General features: G+C 42.0%; 1 protein-coding gene across 8 annotated transcripts in view; it reads right to left on the minus strand.

The window, feature by feature from the left end:
- Positions 1-2,086: 2,086 nt before the first annotated feature.
- Positions 2,087-27,146, minus strand: part of LYST (lysosomal trafficking regulator) — a 158,298-nt gene continuing 133,238 nt past the window's right edge. For all 8 annotated transcript variants that reach the window (XM_084794153.1, XM_084794152.1, XM_084794150.1 and 5 more), the window contains 10 exons: positions 26,572-26,789; positions 23,242-23,472; positions 19,262-19,451; positions 16,649-16,785; positions 14,420-14,518; positions 12,225-12,364; positions 11,915-12,012; positions 5,572-5,728; positions 5,055-5,126; positions 2,087-4,097 (listed from right to left, as the gene is read on the minus strand). In XM_084794153.1, coding sequence (XP_084650279.1) covers positions 3,959-4,097; positions 5,055-5,126; positions 5,572-5,728; positions 11,915-12,012; positions 12,225-12,364; positions 14,420-14,518; positions 16,649-16,785; positions 19,262-19,451; positions 23,242-23,472; positions 26,572-26,789 — 1,481 coding nt within the window. In that variant the 3' untranslated portion in view covers positions 2,087-3,958. The remainder of the gene's footprint in view (positions 4,098-5,054; positions 5,127-5,571; positions 5,729-11,914; positions 12,013-12,224; positions 12,365-14,419; positions 14,519-16,648; positions 16,786-19,261; positions 19,452-23,241; positions 23,473-26,571; positions 26,790-27,146) is intronic.

The following is a 27,146-nucleotide window of genomic DNA, read 5'->3' on the forward strand; positions in this document are numbered from 1 at the left end:
AGGCACTCCTGTCAATGTCTTGGAATGTATACTACGCAACACTTTGATGGGTGCTTCACTTATATTTCAGCCATTCATTATGGTGCAACAACACTTTAGCCACTAAAGAGGCTTTCTACCTGGGCACAGGGTATGTGCATTATCCTCAGGAAGTCTGGAAGTTTTGGGCTAGCCTAGGATACACAGGAACTGTCTTATAAAATAAAAGCTGGAAATGCAGCTAAGTGGCAGGAGGCCACTTAACACAAGCACTTTAACTTGCACACAGGCTGAGCATTTACAGTGTAGATGCCTGCAGCATCTCAATTGCTTCTCGGCAGCCTGTAATGCCCAGGAGGCAGAACAGCTGGACTATGTGACATCATGTCCTCAACTCTATTCTCAACACAGGGCTGCCACAAGGAGAGGGACATACTCTCTTCTATACGAAGTGGGAGGCTGAGTTTGGAACTGGTGTGTTAGGTTCATTTAAGGACAGGAAAGGTTGAAATACAGCATTTTAGAACAAAAACTAAAATGAAGGAATGAGAGTTGCTTTATCTATTCCTAGTGGTAGAAATTTACAGGGGAGCTAGAGAGAACAGATGGGGCTTCTTAAAAAGCCACTGTTGTGTGAATTTTCCTGAGGAGACAAGAACAAACATCTCACCTCAGATAGGACCCCAGAGACAGAAACAATTTACTTTATTCAAGTGTAGAATGGTGAACCCATAATTTTAATTGGGGCTCCTTGCAGAAACATGGGCACCCCTTCAGCACCGTTAGGAAGGGGCATGGCCTTGTGAACCTCAGAACAACCATTAACTGTATAAATTCTCTGGTAGGGGTGGGGTCTTGTGAGATCCTCCCCCAGCAACTGTTAACTGTCAATAAACCTTTGGAGGAAGAGGAGGCAGGGCTGTGGCTCTAGTTAACCTGAACCTGTTAACTGCCAACAAATCCTTAGGGCAGTGTGGCTTTGTAGGCGCCTCACCCCTAGCAACCATTATCTGTCTGTTAATGCTCAGGTTGGGGGAGAAGGACAGACACTTGTGGCTTGTGAATCACTCCCTTCAAGCAACCATAAGGACTATAAGTCCTTGGGGAGGGGGAGACGTTGTGGGCCTCTCCTCACAATGACAGACTTGTACAGGTCTCCTGAGGGCAGTCATCACAGTGGCTCAGAGTGCAGAAGGACAAGGAACATGGCGGGCAGAGGACAGCATTCCACCATAGCACACCCTCTCCTCCAGCTCCTACTTTTCCATTCCCTTTTCCCACAATGTTCCCTGAGACTTGTGCACAGTATAAATGTCTCACTTAGGGCTGAGTGTTCAAAATCACCCACTCTTAGGACTCTGAACAGCAACACGTTTCTGCCCACTGCAAAGTTTCTCTGACCAAAGCTGACAAGCCCAGTGATCCACGGGCATAAAGACATGTATTTATAAGGCAATATGAAAGCCACATCATGTCTAGTTAGCAAGGCCACAGCCAGTAGCTTCCACACTATGGATTAGGAGTGTTCTTGCCACAGGTGTTTGACCAGGATGTGAGTTCCCTTCTGTGAAGCTGGCCTCAAATCCAACTGGAAGGTATTTGGTTGAATGTGTCTCAGTCCTGCTATTGTGGCACCAGTGAACACAATCTGCCTGGCACATTGGTAGGGTAGCACATAGGGTTCATCATCAAGAAGGACCATTGGTGACTCTTTTCCCCAGCAACTGCATAGCACCTTCTTTCACCATGAAAACTAGTTAGCAGGGAGAAAGCTTTCAGCTCAGTACCAGTTTGGGGTTTTTTACATTCTGCAAAGTATGTAGTGCCTTTAGCAGTCAGGCCGTACCCCCCAGTTTTGGTGGGCAGTTAATAGTGGCTGTACTATTTAGGGAATTATAGGTCTCCTTGGCATCTATGGGGGTAGCTACAGACCTTCTATGACCTATGGCTTGTTTGTTGGTTCCATTCCTTGAGGGGGATCAGTTGCTTGAAAGACACTGGTCCTACCACAGCCAGTGATTAATAACAAGACTTTCGGATACACCTTGTTCTGCAGCAGCCATGGACTGGGATCTGGTCATAATTTACAAGTCACACAGAAGACCGGTTTAAGTGTATTTTTAGCAAGTTTATTTCCAAAGTGAAGTGGCAGTGTGTAAAAGGTAACAGCATGTGATGACTTCCAGGAATGTGTGCTACAACATGCATGTTACAAAGCGTTTCCAACATATACATATTAGGTTTCATGCTCAATAAATAATCCCCCCATTGAATTTTTATTTTTACATAAAAATAGAATATTGCACTCTGAACAAGACCAGATATTTTGCATATTTTCTCTTTAGATAAGTGATGAAATTTGGCCCTTTAAAAAAAGCCAAGACTGCATAGCATCCCTATTCTAACAGGAGACTAACTTGAAGTTCTCAGTAAAAAAAAAAAAAAAAAAAAAAAGAAAGCTAGACAATAGCTGAATTTTTAAAAACAAGTCAATCACTTCAACGTGAGTAGGAGTAACGCTATCTCTGCTCGTGAGTGGCCCATGTCAACGTGACCTCAAGCCCCATGAGGCCCTGCTCTCCCTGTGCCTGTCCCCACAGCAGAGACCCTGGAACTGCGTTTTGAAGATAGAAGCAGAACACTTTACAAAGTCTGGAAGTTAAAAAAGTAGTTCTGTAAACATTATATGAATTAAATTTTTATAACAAATGCACAAGTCATTCGTAGGCAGCAACACATGCTTCTATGCCATGGTGACATATTTCTGAGCCCACATAACAGTTTTCAAAGCCATTAAAGCACCTCAAGTAAAAACCCAGAGGTCTCAGAGTAGCAGGCATGGCCTTCAAGACCAAAGCCAAGGTGCACATGAGGGGCTTTCCACCTTTCCTAGGGTTCTCAAAGGGCTGCTTCATGGGAACAAGGAAAACTGGTTTCCTAGAAGACGTAATGTATTCTGCCTTCTGTTTGCACACACAGCTGATTTCTTTTCCTTTGTAGTTCTGTCTCACAGTAGCACACTCTCCTTGTGGACTGGACTACTGGCTGTGCCCCATTGTACTGCTAACACTGTAGACTGCTGTGGGGAGCTTTCTAGTGTGGATGGTAAGTGTTCAGTGCTCTGTCAACTGGCATGTGCTAAAAGATCCTAGCTCAGTTTAGCTAGAATAAAACTGGAGCCCCAGAGCTCAGGCCTTAGGTGGGAGAGACTTCAGAGATATCATAGTATTATATTTTCCCCTTAAAAAGCAGATGACATTATTTATTATATTTGACATTATATTTGAAAATCAGTCACTGAACCAAGGACATTGATACCTAGTGTTATGGACTTTAAGTAGAAGCTTATGAGGAACTAGGATGTGTATGAGATTTAAAAAAAGAAAGCAAAAACACCTGCACCCCTGCCTCTGGCTTCTCTTCTGTGGGCAGAGAAGACAACAGGAAACAACCTAATGTTCCTGGCAGCAGTTCACTTTCTGTTTAGATATTCCGGAATGTACTTGGTGCAGAGGCACCTACTGAATAATTGGCTTCTCGAAAGAAGCAATTGTTGAGTCCTGAAAATTCCTATTCCCGCCCCCTTTGGGGCGGTACGTGTGTGTAGGGGATATACAAGAAACTTTTAAATAAAATGTCTAGTAGTTTAGATAAATAATTAGCCAATTTAAGTTCAGCTGTTTCTTTCTGAAAGAAGAGGAGAAAAGAGACTCTAATCTTTGATTCAGCATACCTTTCTGGGAAAAGCATCTAGATTCTGACTTTATTTTGCCTCAAAAGACCTGAAACTTCCTGGCTGGTGTGTGCAGACCCAGCCCTCCACACCGTCCCTGAATGAGGGCAGGGCTTTCCTCTCAGGGCCAAGGAGGCTAGGGAAGTGCGCAGAGGGACAGGCGTTGTCAGTCCTGGCTATCTGCTTAGTCATCTGGAGGCAGGCTGCACAGAGCGGTGCTTGTGTCCTACAGGACGGCCCTTCTCTTCATCCAGCTGCATAGCTGCTGAGGAACGAGTAGAACATGGGCTGCTTCAGGCGCTGCTGGTCCTTCCGGCACCACGCAATCACCGTCCCGTCACTGTTGGCTGTGTACAAATGGTGGCCATCGCAAGAAAATGTCAGGCTGTAAAGAGCAAACACATTTGTACAAATCATACATATGTTCTTAATGCATAGGCTGTGGTGATGAGACTAAGGTATCTCCACTCCAGAGAATTATAAATGAAAGACTGCCAATGAGCTGTCTGCGGTGACTGACTCTGATATAGTTCCCTCCTGACAAGGCTGGGGCTCAGCTTAGCCAGAATAAAACTGGTGTTCCAGAGCTCAGGTCCTGAGTGGGAGAAACTTCACAAAGATATCACAGTATTATGTTTTCCCCTTAAAAATCAGATGACATACATTTACTTATTTATTTGCTTTTTTGAGACAGGGTCTCTATAGGTATTCTTGGCTATCCTGAAACTTGCTATGTAAACCAGGCTGGCCTGAAACACAGAGATCCACCTGCCTCTGCCTCCTAGCTTCTGGGATTAAAGGCATGCACTACCACACACAGTCCTTAAATGACATCTATTTTAAAAATATATTTTGGTTTTTCTGGAGAAAAAAGGTAAAGCAATGAAACATTAATAGCTAATGTAGGTTCATTAAATTTAAAACTCAGCACAATCAAAATAAATTTATTTTAATTAAGTGTAACATGAATATCATAACTACTGATTGAGTTTTATTAAAGTCAAATTTGTAAGCCAAGTTAAGGGTGACTTGTATTTGTTATATCAAGCACAGCCCTGTGGCAGTCAGTCACATGACAGGCACTGCAAAAGTGGAAGTAGAAAGAACAGTTTCTATGTTTCCCAAGGCTTCCTGGCACAGAGCCAGCCTGTCTTTCCCTAGACACTAGACACTAAACACTGAGTTCCACGTAACAGGAGGATGCTGGTTGCTGTGAGGTAAGAGGCTGGCTTTTCATGAAGCCTTCACAAGCACATTCTTTGGTCTATATGTTTCAGTGTTTCTCTAACAAAACACAACCACAAATTACTTTATTAAGAATAAAAGATGGGGTGGGTCTTACCTTACGATAGGCTTATTTGATTTGGGGAATGTAATCTCTCTCACAGGCTTCAAGTCCCATGTGCTCCATAACCTAGAGGGGAGAGGAGCCATTATTCAACCATGCAAACTAAAGCTGCATGCACCAACACACACTCACACACAGACACACTCACACGCATGCACGCGCACACACACAGACACACACACTCACAGACACACACATACCACAGTCTGCTTGCTGAGGTACTGAGATAACCTGCTGCAGAGCCGCATTGCCTCTGGAGAGTCTGCAGGCATTGTAGGCGGGAATAAGGAACTCTTTGCATACTCTCACATGGTTAATGTTTTATAGTTACCACAATACTTCCAGACTGCACTAACTTTACAATTTAGAAATACAACAGGAATAAAGACCTATATCCAAAAGTGATTTTAAATCTCTAAGTACTATATAGTAATATGCTTATACATTAAAAGTCATTTCTCAAGTTGCAATGATCCATGATTGGGAAGAAAGGAGTCAAATCCTCTCTTACCTTACAATGCCATTTTCTAATCCCCCAGCAATGACATTGATGGATACTCCCTCAGGCTGGTTGGAGAAAGCTACAGAACAAATGATCTCTCTGCAGTGGACATGTCCAACGAGGTCCCCATTCACTGTCCAGAGTCTCAGGTCACTGCCCCCTCCAGCTGAAACACCAAATCATCCCATAGGTCACCAGAATGTGGGGCTCACACATGAAGTCCTTGGGGCACCCTTATGGGCCTCCTTGCCTGCTCAGGGACGCAGGGCACAGGGAGTCCTGGCTAGTGACTCTGAACTACTACACTGAGAGTTGTATTGGTCCTCTGCGGACAGTGGCCAATAATGAAGTGAAACAGTAACAAGGGAAATGAATCAGGAATCTTTGTGTGATCACATTTCTGTGTGTAAACCAGCAAATCTTAGTTATGTTTCAAAGTGCTTAGATATGATTCTCCAAAAGAGGAAAAATATTCTGTGAAGCCATCAGAAGAAGCTACGACTGGGGAGATGGCTCAGTGAGTCAAATGCTGTGTGCAAGTATAAGGAACGGAGTCCAGATCCCAGCAACACTAAAGCCGGGAGTAGTAGCTCATGCATGTCACCCAGTGCTGGGCAGGGGCTAGGCCCAGGCAGATTCCTGGGGACTGCTGGCCAACTGTGGGGTGAGCTCCAGTGGGTAAAGCTGAGACCCTCTCCCCAAAATAATGTGAGAGTAATAAAAATATTGAAAGCCAAGGTCTGGCCTCCATATACACACAAGCACATGTGAATAGCACCGCCACCCTCAGGACAGCACTGGCTTAAGCCAAGCACGGTGCCACACACCTGCAGTCCAAGCACGTGGAAGGCAGGAGGATCATGAGCTGCTGGTCAGCTTAGGATGCATATAAAGATCCTACCTTTAAAAAAGTGATTTCTGTGACTTTCAAAAGAGAAAAAAATAGCTGCAGTAAAAGTGGTAAGTGTTAAAAACCAAATTCTTTAAAAATCCTTTTTCCTTAGAATATCTAACATGGATTTAATGTATTAAAGTGGAACTAAATTTTTCTTTTCAAAGACTACAGAGTAAGGGGCTGGGGAGTGGGCTCAGTGGGCAAAGGGCTTACTGTACAGGTGTGAGGACATGAGCTCAGATGCTCAGGCCTGGCTACGCTCACACTGGTTTTTTGCCATCCATCCTGGCACACCTGTCTCCAGATTAAGTTTAACTTCTGAGAAGGTCTTTGAGTACTGTCTTAGTGAAATTAATTTATGTAGGGAGATATTGACTTTTTAATTTCCTGAGTTGGGGATCCTGGACTAAATAAAATGGAGAAGGCGAGCTGAACACCAGCTTTGCGTGTACTAATTCTCTGTTACTGACTGTGGCTGCTGCAAGCCTCTGCCACCTTGACTTCTCTTCAATGATAGACTTAGCCTGGACTTGAGCCACGGAAGCTCTTCTCTGTAAGCTGCTTGTGTTAGGCATTTTATCTTAGTAAGACCATGTAAAGCTGGATGTAGCAGCTTGTACCACTAAGCCCAGTGCTCCCATAGTAAGATAGAAGGTAGAGACAGAATCCCTTGAAGCTTGTGAGCCAGCTAGCCTGATGTACCACAGCAGTGAACAACAACAGAGACGCTGCTCCTGATGGTGAGGCTCTATTGCTGAAGAAAACAATACGCAACTCACTGAACATAGACAAGCTGAGCAAGTACCTACATAGAGCCCTCCCCCTACTGAATAGAGCAACAGTGTCACAAAGCTTATGGGAGTAATGAACTGACGTCTGATTGAACTTAAGGCCCACACCAGCCACTACTTGGATGACCAAGAACCTGAGACAGGCCAGGGTCTTAGGTGAAAAGTGAATACTACTGCTCTGCTAAAGGAGCACAGCAACAACGACTCCCAGTGACGGTGTTCTGCTATATTCGTACACCACCAGAGAAGCCTCCTGCAGTAGAGAAGCCTCCTGCAGTAGAGAAGCCTCCTGCAGTAGAGAAGCCTCCTGCAGTAGATAGGTGCAAATAGAGTCCCACAGCCAGACAATACGTGGCGAGTAAGAGACCTGGGAATACTTAGATGTAAATGGGACGTTTCCATTGATTCCCTTCCTCAGGCTCAGGGAACCCTGCAGAAGAGAAGGTGAAAAGATTGCAAGAGCCAGAGGGGATATAGAACAGCAAGGAAACTAAGCCTTAGAAACACATACCAGCTCACAGAGACTGTGGCAACATGCACAGGTCTGGACCTGGTGGCATCCAAGTTCTGAAAGTGGAAGTGGACATAAGCCTACATCCTTGACCCAGAGACTGTCTCCAGCTGATAATCACTCACTCACAAAGGAAGAATTAGTTTTCATCAATGGAGTCTCAATGAGTCACAAACCAGTCAGCTGTATTTTTTGATGTTGGTTGGTTTGGTTTGGTTTGTTTCACAATGCTTTATCTGGGCATTGTCTTTTCTTTCTTTTTGTTCACCCTACAGGTCTTTTACATATGGTGTCTGATGCTGTGTTTTTATGGGGTTTCTGTTTGCCAATGTGTGTCTCTGCATCTGTATGTGCTTCTTGTGCTTTTTATTTGGCTCTTTTTTTCTCTGCTTTTTGTCTTGTCCTATTCAGGTTCTTTTATTTTATTTTATCTTATTTAAACATATTATTTTCTTTTAGACTTTTCTTTGTTTTCTAAGATAGAGGACAAAAAGGGTGTGGATTTGGGTTGTGAGGAGGTGGGAAGGATCTAGCAGTATTTGGAGGGGAAGGGGCCAAAATCAAAATACACTATCTGAAAAAAAAGCTATTTTCAATAAAAAATAAAGAAAAGAAAACAAAAGATTTAGAAGAGGTAGTCACAGAGGTGGGAATAAAGCAGGTATCCCCGTGAGGTGGGCTGGAGGAATGAGGCATACTGCCCAGTGGCCACGAGACTTGATTTTGGGGTCAGTGGGAAAGCTTCTGTACTAATGGCGATGGCTCCACAACACTCCTGATGTACATCGCCATGTGCATAGGAGAAAGGCTTGCGGGCAGGTTCTATGCTAGGTATATACTCTTTCCTCAGTGCCACTGAGACTCCTAGTTGTAGAACATGGTTTGGGAGATCTAGAAAATGGTAAGTTAAAAGGGAACCACCACCTTCTAAAAAGAGATACATTAAATTTTTTTAAAAAATTGTTTGTGTGTGTGTGTGCACCTATGAGTGCAGTGCCTATGGAGGCGTCAGATCCCCTGGAGCTGGAGCTATGTCTGACACGGGCGACAGGAATCCAACTGGGGTTCTTTACAAGATCAACACATACTCTTAATCCCTTAATCATCTTTAATCATGAGAATCACCTTTTGATCATGGCCCACAGATAGTGCTCTTAACCTCTGAGCCATCTCTCCAGCCCACCAAGTCTACTTACATGTACTCTCCAGGGTCAGGTTATTTTTTTGTAGGATGTATCTTATGACTTTCTTCTATTTGGGGCTATAAGCAAATAGGAGACCAGTATAGGTCATTGAAAATAAATTTGGTTTGTCTTTTGAAAATTAATTTAAAAAATTACGTTAGTTATATCTAATGCTTTTTTCATGACTCGTTTTATACATTTCTCAAGAGGCCTTAAAAACATTGAGAAAGCATTTTTGTTCAACTTGGAAAATGTTTACCCTGTCTTTTGTTATGCTGCACGCTATCTAGGGATCCCAGAATATCCCACCAGCAAGTTTGCAACTGTAGCAAAAGCAATTTTGTGTTGGGTTTTCTTTGACCAGGTGATGCAGTAATTAACTCTCCTAAACTGAACTCCCTTGGGATCAACCCAAACTTTCAAATGGTGCCAAAATAAGAAAGCAGATAATTTTATATAAGTAAGTATTCTATTTTCCCTCCAGTGCCCATCTGCATGTAACACAGTCAAGGAAAGCTGCCAGTGTGGAGACCAAGGAAGAACACTTAGCAGGACATCAGTCAGCCTCTTCCTTGCACTGCTGGAGCCAAAGTCCCCTCAGCTGTGGTCAGCAGGAGATAAGGATGTTGTCATGACGTGACTTTATGACTGGGGCTGGGATGGAATCACTTTCATATCCGAAATCCATAAGCATCATTGAGGCTATTACTTTTCTTGACTATAAGTATAAATGGCTATGGTGGGGCACATCTGTAATCCCAGCACTTTGGAGGCTAAGGTGGGGGGATTGTTATGATTTTGAGGCTAGCCTGAGGTATGTTGAGAAACAAACAACAAAGCAATGAATCGGTGTCCTATAAAAACAGCAATAAAACCCTGAATGATACCTATGGCTTACACCTTTAGTTGTCTCTGTTCCTAGCACAAAGCTCCCAAGCCATTGGAATTCCTGTCTTCTGAATAGCTCCTGGTGGGGCTAGATGGCTTTTGGGTTGGGATGAGAGGGTTGGAACCTTCAGACTCTGCTTCTCACAGAACTGGAGACCCCACGGTCACCAGCCATGCCTATGTGAGCCTGCACAGAAGCCCTGCCTGACAGGAACACCTCTGGGCTGGTGCACTTAGCACTGTACTTCCCCAAGTCCAGGAGGAGAGGCTCCTAGGCCCAGGGTCCCCTTCTGCTCTTCATCTGGCTGCTCACTTCTATCTTTATCCTGGATTAGGGTTGGACATTCCAGTGAGAAACGCTCTAAGAAAGGAACTTCCAGAGTGTGCACATGATGCCATAAGCGTAAGATCCCATGCCTGACCTCATGTGTGAGGTTGTAGTCCACTGTAGGTACAGTAAAGCTACTGTGTAAAGTTACCTTTAGGCTATTGTATGTGTGTATGTGTGTACGTGTGTATGACACACAAGCGAATTGTATGCTTAGATTTGGGACTTATGTTTATGCAAGTATTTTAATATTTTCCTGACTCCAAGCACCCTGGTCCCAAGCATTTCAGATCAGGTATACTCAATGCGTGCAGAATTATTTGGGTTCTTAAGGTCATTCTATTTAATCACTGGACCATTTAATCTTTGTGGTCATGGCAACCCATGTGTTTGCTAACTTCAGGTAGTGCTGCTTGAATTGTGGCATGGAGTACATATCTGTAATCCTAGTACTTAGGAGGCTGAGACAGAACCATCACAAAGTTCAAGGCTAGTCAGGGTTGTATAGTGAGACCTAACCTTCAAAATAAATAAATATAAATAAAAAATTACAATTAAAAATTAAATGTAAAATTAAAAATAAATAAAAATAAAATTTAAAATCCAAATAATCGAAAAATGCAATCAAGCAAAGAACCCACTAGAGATGTAGCAAAGGTACTCTATGTTAAATAGATGTTAAAAAGCAAATATTTTTCAAAAGATCCTTTCAATTTTTAAGATCATTACAAACAGAAATGCAATCAGAAAATTCATGAGCTTTTTTAACAGCTGCAGATACATGATATTTTAAGAATAAAAAGAGAAAAAACAATCATGACCTTTAATTAGGAGATAGCTCTTTCTCCTGGAATTTAAAGCAAGTTATACCTCCATTGAGTATTCTACTTCATCTCTCTGTCTCAGGGCTGGAGAGACACTCAGCTGTGGCCCCTGGCTGATACCCTCTTCTTTCTTCACTGTTTTCTGCCTGCACAGCCCAGTTTCCCTGGTTGGCTCAGGAATGTCTTTCTATCTCAGATGGGTGCCTTCCAAATCATGAACTGTCAATAAAGGCCCACTGAATCTTCTGTGGTGAGTAAGCACAGATGTCATCTGGAGAGCTAGGACCACCTGGAAGGCAGGCTGCTAGGCATGCCTTTGGAGCAATGTCTTGATTGTGTTAGTTGGGATGGGAAGATTTGCCTACTGTGGTGACATCATTCCCTGGCTGAAACCCTGCACTATGTAAGGACAAAGAGAGATGAGCACTAGTGGTCACTGCTCTCTGCTTCTTGACTATGGACACAGTGTGACCAGCTCCCTCAAGGTCCTGCCTTCCCTACCATGGCAGACTGTACTCTGGGATATGAGCCAAAATAAGCACAAATTCCTTTAGGTTGCTTTTTTCAGAGTATCTTATCACAGCAGAAGGAAAGGTAGTTTCATCAAGCTCAATTTATCAAAAGCTTGTTTTTCTAGCACAAGAAAAGCAACAAAGCCAATAGTTAAAAACCAAAAGCAAAGCAGTATAGAAAATAAAAGCCAAGAATTTCAGATGATTGGGTAACAACCATTTGTTTACATGTACTCAAAAAAATTTTTACATCTGTCAGGAAAACCACAATTTAACTTCTGCCTAAGGTAAGAAGTCAGTTTAGGACCTTACATTTAATTCTCATCCATGCCATGGCGAAGGTACTTACACTGAAGGCAGCTGAGGGAAGCCCTAGCCAGGAAATGGGCAGCCCGAGGCTGTGACTGGGAGCCACTCACCTGAATCACACACAGTAGCAATGTCACCTGATGTTTCACTGGCAGAGACGGCTGTCACAGGACTTTTGTGTCCTGCCAAACTTTGCACATAGCATAGCCTTAAAAAAAAAAAAAAAAGACATGAATTTGTATGTGTAACTTTTTCTCAAAGTCATGTGATTTCTGACTTTAACAAGACTATAGAGGTCCTCTTACTATCTTTAAGCATGCCTAAATTGATAATGTAATGACATGCTGTTAGCATATCTATTATGTACTGTTAAATATGTCATGTTTTAAGCAGCCATATCTGGATGAGAAACTTCTGTACCTGTTTAGGTCCCACACAATGCAGGTTCCATCTCTGCTCACACTGATCATCACGCTATATGGCTTGCAGACACACAAGCTGGTTATTTCTTCTGTGTGTCCATAGAGATGCATCTGACTCTCCATTTCAATTTCCGAGGGCTGGAATTTGAATATTAAGCAAAGTATGAGATGAAAACGCATACAAGATAATCTGTGCTATAAAACTATACCCACATACACTTTTTCATGTCTATAAACTTAAGAGTGCATGGTCTTATTATTGAGAGATCTTCTGTATCTTGACTTTTTATTCTTGTTTTAAAAATATGTGTATTGATATACTAGATGTAGAATACATTTTAATTGCTATTTTGTTATGTGTATATATATATATATGTACATAAAACATTTAAAGGCTCAAAAGACAAGGCACACCTACACATATTTCTCATAGACAGTGGGGAGAGGTGGAGCCTTATGGTCATGCTACTACAGTCCTGGTGTTTCCACTCCCTGTGTCTTTCTCTGGCATATCCCCTCTTTTTTTTTTGTCACCCTTGCTGAGCAAGCAGCTCGATGTTCTCAGAGTAGCATCTCCTAGCTGTCCCTCCCTACCCCTGCATGAGGCTTCTTGTAGAAGGCAAGTCCCCTGTCTGTAGCCCTGTCTGGGATCCCCTCAAGAGTTAGCAAAAAAAAAAAAAAAAAGAGTCAGCCAAGACTATCCCTATGTGTAGAAGCTGCCTTGAGCTGAGCTTCTATGGGAATTCTCTAGACTCACCCTAACCCAGAGACCACAGCATGTAAGAACCTCATACCTGGGCTCATAGGCTGCTCTGTGTTTTCCATTGCATCCCCACCACAGCAGTCTTTTTTTTTTTTTTTGGAGACAGGGTCTCTCTGTGTAGCCTTGGCTGCCCTGAACTCACTTTGTAGACCAGGCTGGCCTCGAACTCACAGCGATCCGCCTGCCTCTGCCTCCCAAGTGCTGGGATTAAAGGCGTGCGCCACCACGCCTGGCGCACAGCAGTCTTAACTACATAGGAAATTATTTGCCAACCCCAACTCAGTAGACCATGGGTCCCATACTGTTGGGCAAGCTGGTTCATTTCTCCACACAGTAGTACCCAATGACATCTCTCCTGTGGAAGTCTGTCCCCTTGTCCTCATGTTCCATATACCCTGTCCTAGGTGCCATCTCAGCCTTCAGGGTGTCTCTCCTTGCAGGCTCCCCCCAGAGCACCGACTGGAGCCCATTACTCCTGCTAAAACATTTAATGGATCCTTTGATAAGAGACAGAAACAGTTTAACAATTACATTTAACACCCCCAGGGTCAGGGCAAACTTTAACAAGAAATTTACCATATTAACTTGAGAGCAATACTATGCTAGGAATATTACTTTCACTTTGTAAAATATATTTACTAATATAATTTTGAAAATTATAATGGAAAAGATTTTAGATTAGAAAGATTTTTACCTTAACTTGCTATATCTTGAACAGTACCACAAGGTTCAAGCAACGAGACAGAAAATTAAAAAGCAACATTGTATAACATGTCTTTTGTTTTGTAAACTAGCTTGTTATTAAAATACTTCATCTTGGACATTCAGTGGCTAGCTTAAAAAATGCTTTCAAGTAAATAACAGAATTGAGGTGCCCTACTTAGATTTTTGCTGGTATTTAATTTAGCCAGATTCTTGGAGAATAGCATTAGGGTTTCCACACTTTTGGGTATAGAGTGTAGCAATCATGTTATTTACACTCTTCCTAAATGTTCAAGTTGATACTGAGAATACAGGCAAGATTCAAATGTCATGAAAAAAAAAAAGCCATGTGGTAGCTCATGCCTAGAATCCCAGCACTTGGTAGGCTGATGCAGGAAGCCTGCCAGAAGTCTGAGACCAGGTCTTACAAAATAAGACTCTGTCTCAAAGACAATCATGAAAAAGCCCAAATGTAAAGTAGATCATAAGTCAAAATATTATCTGTCTCTAAAGCAAAAAAATCAAGATTATTTTAAAAATTCTTCATTGCTCTTAATAAACCTAAATCTAATGAGTTGGGCCTGTGCCCTTCCACTTTCTAGGAGCTAGAATAGGGAAGGGCTAACACATATGCTTTAAGTTAGCCTTACACAAGAATTCCTCACACCACCCAGGCTTCCCTCAATGACATAAAGGTCCTAACCATGTGTGAGTGAACCAGGACCTACCGTGCTGCTGGTGAGCCTGTTGGTATAGGCTGTGATGACACCACACTTGCTCCCGGTGAAGAGCTGACAACTGTCAGGCACCCAGGCACAACTGGTCACCTTTGAAAGGACAAATCAAAGACTAGCATGCGTTAAAAGCAGTAAGTGATAGTTCTCATAGAAATACACGATTATAAACTTCTAGGTAAACATTTTACTTGATATGACCAGAGTAGAAGCAGATATAACCAAAGCACTTTCAACAATTTTATCAAAAATGTTTAATAATTGTTTTTAGATTATAATGTCTTAAAACAATAGTATTCAATTTTATATTTTTCCAATTATTTGTTGCTTTTAAATTTCATTTGAGCTAGATTCTCCCTGCAATCCCTACCTCTCTTGTCCCTAGCCACTAACCACTAGCTCCTGGTGTGTGCACACAAATTTTATATTTTTATACATACTTGTTCCTCAGAAATTTAACAAAACAATTCATGATCAATTAAAGCTTGAGTGTGCATGTGAATGCGTGAGTACTTCAAACATTTATGTTCTGGTCTTTTGTTTTGAAATAGAGTCTAACTGTGTAGCCCTGGTTGGTTTGGAACTCAAGATCCTTCCATCAAAGCTTCTTCCTTTTTTTGGTGGGGTGGTGGGGGAGGCAGGTTTGAGACAGGGTTTTTATATGTAGCCATGGCTGGACTCAATTCACAGAGATCTGCCTCCCTGAGTGTTGGGATTACAGGCATGAGCCAGTGTTCCCGCTATAATCTAAGCTTCTTAAGTGTGGGAAGCCACCAAGATGGGCTACTATTTTTACTTATGTGCATTCTCTTTTTGTCTTTCTGTGAGGAAGCAGGTATATGTAAAGACAGATGTCACTCTATCGCTTGTAAATGTTGTTAAGTAGTAGAAGGAAAGATAAAGGTGAAGGATTGCTCCTTTAGTACAAAATTCTTCATTCCTAACCATGAAGGTACCATTCAAGTTCAGCTCAGTTCTCCATGTGGCCTCACAGCTTTTCCTTGACAGTAGTAGTTGATGCCAAGCACTACATCAAAGAACTGAGCTACACCTAGTCGTGAGTGCACTTGTCAAGGGAGGATATATGCAGAGGTCGGATATATAAAATTATACATCTAACTCCCACTCTATTTTTTTCCCTTGTAATTAACAACAATTCCATAAAGAAGCAGCAAGGGACATACTTATTCCATAATATGTTTCTGTGTTTTCATTGATTTTGCAGACTCATTTGCAATTTAATTATACTGCCAACTTTCTTGTGATTCATCATCACTTGTTTGTGTTGGGTACATATTTTTATTTGTAAAAATGCTCCAATATGATTCAAAACAAACAAATTTTATTAACATTTGTAATCAGGTTGTTTCTCACTGTCCCTTTGTCCTCAGCTTTGCTGGCTCTGGAGAAGGCCAGAGACAAACGCTTATAAAACACACACAGCCATTTTCACTTTTGCTGCCAAATACTCTGAGAGCAGTTCAGCCGCTTCTCAGATTGCAAGGATGGGACTGTCTTAGCACACCTGAACACACAGTGAGTGTTTCATAGGCAAGGAAAGTGAAGTCAGATAATGGTCAGAAACTTTCCCATGGAAAGATGGACAAGACAGAAGGAGGCTGTGTGTTCAATTCACAACCTGTGCTGCTGCGGCAGTACCACATATCTATAGGATATGCACAGCAGACACATTTTTATAAATATCAGCAGCATGTTTACAACAGCTTTCTGAGGGATCAATGAATATTGGATAAACCCAGTTTTAAAGAAGAGGAAAGATACTCTAGTTTGGAAAGGCCAAGTTATCTGCCAAAGATTACATAATCAGTGACCATCAAAGCTGAGAGCCCAACAAAGCTCCGGGAGATGAGGCCCTGAATACCTGGGCTATTTAAGGAAAACCAGGTAACAAAATGATACTATGGTTACAGAAGATGACCTATCTGCAAAGCCAAATGGATCCAGGACGAAAGCAGCTCATTTTGTTTGAACAGTGGGGCCCAGGACGGTACACAGAGGTGCTCATGACAACTCCCTCGAGGAAAAAATAGGCAAAAACCAAACTGTGGGACCTAATCAGATGAGCAAGGATTAGGACATCTAGAAGCACTGCAAACAGCAGCTTCTGGGATGGCATTAAGTAAAGCCAGTGTCAGCTGGACTCCTTCACACCTTCCAAGAGACCAAACTTAATCAGCAGGCAGTCCTCAGACCCAAGCGTACCTGGTGCTGCTGTGAACTCTGTATGAAGTTGATGGGTGGCTCACTCTGCTTACTTTTCAACCGTAAGATGTTGTCAGCGTACCCCCAGCTCAGGATAGCAGACCACTGAATGTCTGTACTGTTCATGCTTCTCACACCTCAAGAGAAGGGAGAACCAAGGATGTAGGTGTCACTACTGCATCACACGACAGCCTAGACAAGAGCACTACAGGATGACATTTATACAGAAGAATATATGCTCCTTTCAGACAATACATCCTTATCTCCCCAAGAGTTTTAACCCTAATGGTGGAAATATCTTCTCAAAAAAGTTTTTATAAATAATAATAATAAATCCTATTCTATTCATGCTCTGAATACTCTATTCATTATTTTTCTTTAAAAAGGAAACATGAACTAAGTACTTGTTTAATAACTGTCTAGATATCTAGTGCTACATAGTCAGCATGAACAACCCTCAACCCTGGAAAGTGAACTCTGCTGGGGAGAAGCCATAGCTTCCCTGAGCAGGAGATTCACTCTGCTCAGCTGTAGTATCTGGCATGGCAAACTACCACTCAAGAGGCTTCTGGTCTTTTTTCCGTTTTTAATAGTACAGTACTATGTCATTTTACTTAAAGACTTGGACATTTGGTGTTCCTTCTTGGGACTTTCTGTCATCTGCACATGTACTACAGTAAATACAGCAGGGGGCCTGAGGTGTGACTGCTCTTGAGATGTGCAATGCTTAAAATGACATAAGGAGTCATCAGGAGGGAAATGTGCTTTATTAATTCCAGAACCTGGCAGGACACAGCATGTGGATGAACAAATAGTTCTTAAACAAATTAGCAGCACACTGAAAATACAATCCACAGAAGGTTTTTTCCTAACAATCAAATGTAGGCATCAGTTTCAAAACAAGAGATCTGAGATATGCTCACAAAATACAAACTCCTCTACACTTTAGCTGCTGGAAGGAGCCGCATGTCAAGAGTCTGAGAGCCCTCAGTCTATCACGCTGACAGGACCTAAGACACTGGGGTGTTCTGAGTGGTGTGTACTTTACTTAGAACTAAATATCACATGGTTGGTGATCAATTAATGGACCTTTCACTTTCATTGTTTCCTTTTAGGTCTAATGAACAGTGGCTTTTGAGCAGGAGCTTGTGAAACAATTGCGATTTGGGCACATGTAGGTCTGGACTCAAGCCCTAGGAGTTTATGAAGTACTATGAATGGGACAGAGAACGTGTACTTGGTAACAAAGCCTTTGGGCAGCTCTGAGGCATGGTTCCCAAAAGTGGCCAACAGTGGTCTTAAGATCATTAAGTACACCTTGTGCACTTATGACAGATAACCACACAGAGCCATGCTATTTACATATCAGCACTCAACATGTCTAGCTGCAACCAACACTCATAACACCTATGTGCAAGGTGTGATCAGGTGTCAGTCAACGTTCTCTGTGATGCTTCTGTAGACTGTTATGGTTTAGGTCAAAGTGGTGAACACTGACAATCCCTGATCCAAGAAAGTTAAAGCCCACAAGATTCTTGTAAATATTAATACTTATAATGATCCAGGCCCTATGCTAATCATTCACATACACCATTTTGAGTTTTCACAATAAATCACCCTGGGAGCGAAGTCGTTTTGTATTCCTATTTTCATAGACCAAATGCCAGGATCTGGAAGGCCTCGGGTAACTTTCCCAAGGACGCACAGGCAGTAAATAGGAGCGCCTGGATACAAAGTAAGGAACTGTGCTTCCAGAGGCCACAGGGCAGCACCCTTGTGCACACACCTAGACTGACTAATTCCAAGCCCACTCTACAGAGAAGTTACAGAATGAACACAGCTCTTGAGCACAGTAAAGGCCTGGGACTTGGTGAAAAAAACACCATAGGTTGAGAATTATGTGGGACACATTTAAATCTCATAATGCTGAGTGATAAAGATGCTGACATAGGAGGCTTAGAAGAGGACCACAGAGCTAGGCTAGTGTTCAGCAACCTCACATGCTCATGTGTATCCTCAGCCATTCACTTTCATCTTCAGCCAAGCAGGAGAACCTCCACATTAGACAGTGTTAACAGGAAGGACAGAGGGATTGCTGTGTGGAAAATGTTCACAGTCCTGCAGCGTCTAGGTGACATTTTGAAATATGAAACGATCCACACCACATAGGCTTGTTCCTTGTGGCATTTCACTGCGGCTGAGCTGGAGGTGGGAACCAGAAGTGCTGCTTTTCAGGGCAAGTGGTTATACTTACCACTCCCATTTGTATGTCTGAACCCACAGTTGAGTCTTCCAGGGCGCCACATCTGCCTGTTAAATACATCTATCCATCTTGCGGATTGAGAGCTTTAATGTGTATTGTTTTTACCACACTGACTGTTTTCATCCTGTGACCGTAGACATTTGCCCCTCAAACTTTCATTTAAATAGCACTACTACGTTTAATTCTCACTTTTTTTTATGGAGTACACTTTAATGTCTAGTATGCATTAAATAATCACAATTCTGAGCAGAGTTTTTCACCAAAGACTGTGTAACTTCAGAAGTCAAATGAGGAAGCTGTACAGGGGAGCTGCTGGTGCCCAGACTGATCTTCACTATGGCTCACTTTACCTTGCTCCTTGCTGTAGGTCATCAGAAGACAGAAGTTTCTGGATAAACCACAGATGGCTCTGGTGGGCAGTGCCTGGAGTGAACCAAATTTTTCCCCATGGGGCTGGCTGAAGCAGACAACAGGTACTGGAGCACTGGGGGAACCTACGTACTCCCCCCACTTCAAGCCTTTTATCCATGACAAAGGGCTCTAAAATGAAGGAAAGCCAAGATTACGGTTATTTTTTAAATAAAAGGTTATGATTAATTATAGTACAATTTTATACAGAAAATAATCAGATGATAAACTCTTTGAGGGCAAGAATTTGCTATGGATTTTTACGTATTTTACTTCCCCATGTTTACCACATAGAAAAGAGTTTCTTGTTTGATTTATTTATTTATTTATTTATGGTTTTTTGAGACAGGGTTTCTCTGTGTAGCCTTGGCTGTCCTGGACTCACTTTGTAGACGAGGCTGGCCTCGGACTCCCATTGATCTGCCTGCCTCTGCCTCCCAAGTGCTGGGATTAAAGGTGTGCACCACCATACCTGGCTTCTTATTTGATTTTTGTTCTGTGGTTCTGGCCTAGCTTGAATGGAAATGCCTGCTACTAATTCAACAATTTTGAAATTCAAGCAAAGAAAATAAAGTTTTACTAGACACATTTCTTTTAGTTAACATATCTAAAGTTGGTGATAAGCCACATGTACATATGACAGAAATGATTTGTAGGGAATCAAAGCCTGGACCTTTTGTTTCACAGCTTGAAACCTTGTCAGTTGAGCTACTGAATCACTCTCATATTACAGAAATGAAGACATATGAATATAGAAGAGTTCACTTAGCCACAAGCTTCAAATAAGGGGCCCCCGCTTCATGCTTGCATGGACCACAGTGGATTTTTAATGGAGTACACTGAGAAGGCTAGGACGCTCAGTGCTCTGGAGAATGCTAGTAAGCAAAAGAAAAGAGAGCATGGGGAGTAGCAGGCTGTGAATACAGGGAGGTGAGAGAAGACTAGCAAGGATGGACACAGAGCTGCCCTAAACAGACAGACCCTTACTCCATCCAGGTAAAAACAAGTATCAACAAGAAAACCCAGGAAGGGCAGAAAAGAGCCCTGGAGTCTTCCCAGTAAGTATTCTTCTACTTTCTTTTTGACTGTTAATCTCTTCTTATTAATAGATTTTCTGTTTTAGACATTTAAAGATTTCATTTTTACATTCAAATTTTCAGAGGAAATGCTAAACAAATTCCAGTCGGTTTCCATAAACACACCAAATAATTTTCAGTGTACTTTGTTTATCTCATTTTCCCATCTGAATGAAGAAATGGGCACTGTTGACCTACATACTATTGTTTAAAAAGCACGACAGTCAGTGCTATTTCTTTTTATTTAGACCACTTAGGGGACAGAGCAATATGCAGTGTCAAGTGGCATGGAGGAGTCTTTGAGTAGGGCTGCTCCTGTGGGAAGAGAGAGGCTAACATAGGTATTCTAAGAACAAGTTTTCTTTCTAAAGCCTTCAGCATATCTAGATGAAGTGAGTAAAAACTAGTGTCAGACCCTGGCTATGATTGCTCATTCATAATCCCTTGCCTGGAAATATCTCTAATATGAATTGCAGAGTTTTAGCTTCTTAGAATTATATACAAAGCTAACCATTTTTGGAGTTATAAACACTAGCCACTGTATAATGGTTAAGTGTTTTATATTGTATGGTACACATAAAGAAAGGGTGCCTTTCCTAAGTGCTGCTCATACAGCTCGGACTGTGTCTTCTACAATGAGCTGAAGTTCACACAAGCGCAGCTGGGCTATGTGGAGGAGCCCCTTCAGCACAGCATTACTGCTGTATGTCAGAGCCTGTGGAGCTGCTGCCTGAAGGCCATGGCAAGCACTGTGTGGTAGGTCCCACTCTAGTTTAAGCAAAGAAAAGCTGTGGCATAAATGCCACTGCACATCACACACAGTAAAAGCAAGCCAGACTTTTAAGAGCCTGCTTGAGAAGTCATTCATTTAGTAAAATAGTGGATGCCCACTGTGTGCCAAGCACTGCCCTTGGAACTGCAGACACAGTGATGAGCAAGTCAGACAACACTCTTTTCCGGTGGTGGTGAGGATGGAGAGGCAGACTAAACTAGCAGTCATATGTATGTTAGATGTTAAAGTGTTATGAAGCAAAACAGATGGGAGAAGACTGAGAACAGTGGAGCTCCTGGCTTGGACATGGGAGTCAGGGAAGACTCTCAGAGGAGTGGTTCTCTGAATAAAGAGAGACTCTACTAAAATGTGAGGGCCAAATGGGATGCACGTGGGATGGACCAGGAGGAGGGCGCAGTTCATGAGAAGGTACTACAGTGGGAATGAGGCAGGCTGCTACTGTGCTTCCATGCCAACGGATAGACTGCTAACTAGCACTGAGCATAACTCAGGCTAGATTCTAGTAGAATAAGGTGGTCCAGCACACTGGAGAATCCCCAGCGCTAAGCTGGTCTGGGCTGCATAGTGAGACCATGCTTCAAAAAGCCCAAATCATCCAACCAAACCCTTAAACAAACAAAATCTCACCCATTAAGTAGCAATGAGTATAATCGTAAATTAAATGGGATTCATTAAATTTCAGGAATATATTGCTACATTATTCTAACATGTTAAAATAATGTATTAGAGTTAAGAATAGCAACTTTGGTAGTGAGTAACATGACTCATGAGACTTTAAAACCACAAAATAAAAACCCAGCTTCCCACTACAAAATTCAATACTGGTGGTTTGGTTTTAATAGAACACCACTGTTAATAAATGCCATTAGGCTGACTATCAATTGAATGGGTTCTGTTTGCATTTAAAATGCAGAGCTCACAGATGTGAGCCATATGCACAAAAATTTACATCTATAGTTCTAAGATATTTAAGCAATATCCTTGCTAAAAACATTATCAAAACAAGGTTTGTGAAAACTCTTCACTGATGGTGGACCACAGCTTAGTGTAGTTTGAGGCACACTGCTTGACTTATGTTTGTGGACTCTTCCATTCCCTTGTTATTTTCAGTGATTCCCTTCTACAAACAGTTTGCAATATCCTACAATGTAAGTTCTAGTATTTTATGCTACTTTTATATGAAGAACTTGAGTGAAGACTTAAATTCTTTTTCCTCTTAAGGCCTGCTTGCTTTAGCTTTCAATTGCAAAGAAAAATTATGCCTGTTTCCTATTTTTATTTTTTAAATTTTTTATTAATTTATTCTTGTTACATCTCAATGGTTATCCCATCCCTTGTATCCTCCCATTCTTCCCTCCCTCCCATTTTCCCCTTATTCCTCTCCCCTATGACTGTTCCTGAGGGGGATTTCCTCCCCCTGTATATGCTCATAGGGTATCAAGTCTCTTCTTGGTAACCTGCTATCCTTCCTCTGAGTGCCACCAGGTCTCCCCCTCCAGGGGACATGGTCAAATATGAGGCACCAGAGTTCGTGTGAAAGTCATACCCCACTCTCCACTCAACTGTGGAGAATGTTCTGTCCATTGGCTAGATCTGGGTAGGGCTGTTTCCTATTTTTAGAGACAATATTTCCCATTACTGGAGAGGTACCTCTGGTTAGTGCTCTTGGTTGAACAAGGCAGCCAGACCCAGCTGCGTCATATACAGGTACCAGCTGGCCCCTTTTATTTGCACAATCCTAAGTAGAAGTCCACTTGGTGAGGCTTTCCCTGGTAATACCCCTTCTGTGCTCCCTGGCAACAGCAGCTGTCTGCCCCATCAATGCTTCTTTCCCCTGGGCTTCCAAGGCACTTTCTCCATGTAGCAGATGCAGCCAGCATTCACTGCACACACAGGCTGCTGCTCTAGCTGCCCCTGTCTGTCTTACACTGCCTGGTGCTTATCTGTAGGCACGGACTACACTATCCATGTCTGCATCCTCATGGCTAAGTGAGAGGCATGGTAGGAGTTCAATCAAATTTTGCTGAGTTTTACTGAAATCAAAATAACATACTGGATAAGTGATTTCCTTGATCGGTTCTCGGGTCTCTCTGAAAGCAAACTGTACTAACAAGCCAACAGCTGCTGGGAGTTCTCCTTCAATGTTGAGCTTGGCTCCAGGTCGGCTGGCATGGGCTGTGTGGAACAACTGACGAGGGGTCTGCCCATAGGTTTTTATCATGGTTTCCAAAGCCCGTCTCTGCACTGGATCTTCAACTGCAGAGACATCCATTCCAAAGTATGTCTGCAGAGAAAAATGTCAGAGACTATGGCACCAGCAGAGTAATGTGAGAATTAGTCATAATGCTAAAGAGAAAACAACTTGTTTCATTTTTTAGCTAACGGTACTCTGTTTTGAAAGCAAATTATTTAAAAATATACTTTGAAAACAAATTATTTAAAAATGTTTCTGATCAGGTTATCTTACCCTTACTGGTCTTACTACGTTCAGACAGTAATAAGCAATATTTCTGAATGTGTGTTCAAAATAATATATCTTGCCTACCTGGTGTTAACTGGGTGTTTTTATAAAACATTTCAAATTTAAGGCCTGAGAATGTCATATAAGATATCAGATAGATTACTGAAGAAACTGCTTGTCCAAAGTAACAGATGGAGAGAGGCAGAAGTGAAGTTATGCTGCAATACAGGTGAGTTCACAATCGAAACCACCAGTGAATATGAAAAAGCACCAAGGAAGGTCGCAGGGTGAGTTACTGACATGGCATGTTCCTTCTTGGCATAGTGCCTCTTGAGAGTCTGTCCTGTTTGCTCTGTGCACTTCTCTGTTGTAAATCTATCGGCCATTAGTGCTGTGCATGCCCCTGTGGATGGCCCAGACTTGAGCATTTAATCAGTTACAGCAACCTTCACATGCGTATCTAAATATAACATCCTTGTAAGTGTCAAAATAAAATTTCCAAAGCACTTCAGAAGTTAAATAACCTTCATGGTTACTGCACTTTTTAGAATACTAAAGTTTCAAAGAAAGTGAAAAACATTCAAGTTAGAGGAATTACCTTTTATGTTTTAGTCTCCAGATACATTTAAACAAGAATCACTGAAAAGATATGCAAAATGATGTACACAGTACAGGGTATACTGAGATTAATGTTTAAATTCACAATTTCTCTAAATGTTACATTTCAGGATTAATATGAACACAGCTCAGAACATGGTACCTTAAAACATGGTGCCTTGACACATGGAACATTTTGAGATAAAGAATGAACGTGAGGAAGGACTCTGCTCTTCCTCTGAGGCTGCTCATAAAGTCTAGAAAGAGTTTCCTAAGCATTTCTTGAAGCAGGTCAGAAGCACCACATGTCCCTCCATAGAGGAAAGAAGCAGCCTCGTATCTGAAGACTGAAGGCACACACAGAGGATGTGAACAAAAGGCCTCACACTATTGCTTTTACTTTATTATACATTCCACAAGGTGCCACTTTACATGAGCTATAGAATAGAACCTCAGGTCTAGGCACTAGCCGGGGGCTTCCCTTCCTTAGAAAGGCTCAGGTGTTAGGAAAGTTTGTGCTGGGTGAGCCTTCATGCTTTCCTCCTGTTAATCTCTGTTTTGTTTGTCTGTTTGTTTTGTGGAGTCCTCTACAAGGAACCTAAGATAGGTAGAAATAAAAGGAAATTTTCCTCCTCTATTTACTGCTTTTCTTATAAAACTCTTATTTGTGAACTAACTTATATCTTTGCTTTTGAAAAAACCTGCTTTCCTCTTCAAAATCATCTTCTATTAGACCTACCATAAAACTGTTTTATTCTCCCTTCTAAGGATACCTTAGAGGTATCCAAAATAATTAAAGAGAACAATGGACCAAAAAGAGAATTTTATTTTTGGACCACCCTTGGGCATGTGTCTCAGGTAGAAAGAAGCTCAGAAGTAGAATACCTTGTAAGGATTTGGGCTGTACACATAGCTGTATTTCTTACAAAAACTTTCAGATCTGTACCATCTGCATAGACATTAGTGCAGAGCAAGCCCATGGTCAATCAGTTTACCTTGCTAAGTGGAAATCTGGGACAGCCACATGTCATAGTGGATAAGAGCTGGTCTGCTGGTCTGCACTGAGCAGCCAGCATACAGATTCAGAAATACCATTCTTTTTGTGTTCTGCCTTTGCACTTCTTTCAGACATTCCTTTCACACATTTCCCTGGAACTTTCCGAACACAAGCAGTCACCTCACCCAACCCACTTTTTCCCTATGCTACTCACCCTAGTCACCTCTGCACCCTGAGAGCCTAGCATAATGAATATTCCTACATCTATATAAACCAGTATATGTGGAAATTAACTACTCTACTCTACTTCTAGGAAATTAGAATCTATCTTAAATAGGGATAGCGGTGGCCATTACAATCATGAAGAATGATACCTCATGACTTAAATATATTTAAGACTGTATTATTCAGGGGGGGAAAAGATTTAAGAAACAAAATTAACTAAACTATTGGAATAATATGTAGGTATAGAGAAGTCTTAAAGGTGTTTTTGATATTTAGATGCTAAAGCAAAGCTTATTTCTCGTATTTCCTCTTTTTGATAGTTACATTTTACATATTTTCTAATAAGGCAAATGCAATGTCTCTGTCATGAAGAAAAATGATGTCCTTCAAAATATGGAATGAGCACTCAGAGTAGTAAGCAGGGAAGAGCTAACTCAGCTAGCTGGCTACTCTCCTTGGAAAGCTGTGCTGCATCCCTGGCTGGCGCCTGGGAGCTGGGGTTTCGGGAATCTTCCCACCATTTCCTAGCAGACAAGTATAGCTCACTTTGCATAGTGTATTATGCAAACAATGCGGGCCATGCTCAACACTTTGTATTCCTTCTGAGCCTGGAATGTCAGCACACATCAGGCAGATGGTTTATAAGTGACTGTTCCCAAAGAGACACTGAACTCTGAATCAATAGACAGCTGCCCTGGCAGCCACCACTTCACAGGTGCTAGCAGAGATCCTGCAGAAGGTGAGCGTACTCTTCGTGGTATAATGGGAGGAGTCAGGTGTGAGTGTGTGCCTTGCTCTGCCCAGACTTTGTTTACTGCTATGTATTCCTCTGTCATAAATCAGAGCTACAAACTGTGTCCATACATCTATTTAGTAAATCACTAAACATGAGGGCGATCTTGCAGAATCCCTAACTGTAACATCTAAGATACCCTTAAAGAGATAAAAGTATAGAACCTGAAAATTTTTGCTTAATAGTAGTAACAGCTTAGTGTAACTGCCTCTTTGATGACTTGGGTATTTTAAAGAAATAGCATAACAGCCAACCTTAAAATATTCAGGTTCTAACTTACTGTGAAAAGTCTTTTAAAAGAGTTACTTACAGCAGGATGGAACACATTGATGGCTTGAACAGAAGCCTTTCCCTTTTGTTTGTAGCCGAACACCAAGTCAATCCAGTGGCAGATGTTCTGGGACACATGGTCAGATTCCAGTGCCTGCCGATGAATGAGGATGAACAGCCGAGGATCATTGCGTGCCCACGGAGGAAGGTTTACGTGGTTAACCCGCTCACCATTCTGACGCACACCGAAGTCAAAACCTAAGGAAGATTAAAACACAGTGTTTAACTCTGCCAAGGCAGGCTTCACTCAGCCCTCAGGGTGTAAATGCTCTGGAGAACAGGTGGTGGTGCACTACAGCCCTGTCTGTAGAGCAAGATGACTGTCCTACAGCAAGCATCATTGCACATCTTTCTGTGCCAACAGGGACAGGTTAGATGCTAAGCTAACTTAAGCTGGGACTTTCAACTTTAACCTTTGACCACTTTAACTTTTAACAGGATAGAGAAAAAGCAGAAACATCAGTGCCCATGAATTGCAGTACTATGCTCACCAAACTCTTCAAACACAGTGAGTGCTTAAATATTTATTTAAATATAAACTTGATTAAAATCAAA

The sequence above is a fragment of the Acomys minous genome (genome assembly GCF_964271855.1).
Source record: "Acomys minous genome assembly, chromosome: 9".
NCBI lineage: Eukaryota > Metazoa > Chordata > Mammalia > Rodentia > Muridae > Acomys > Acomys minous.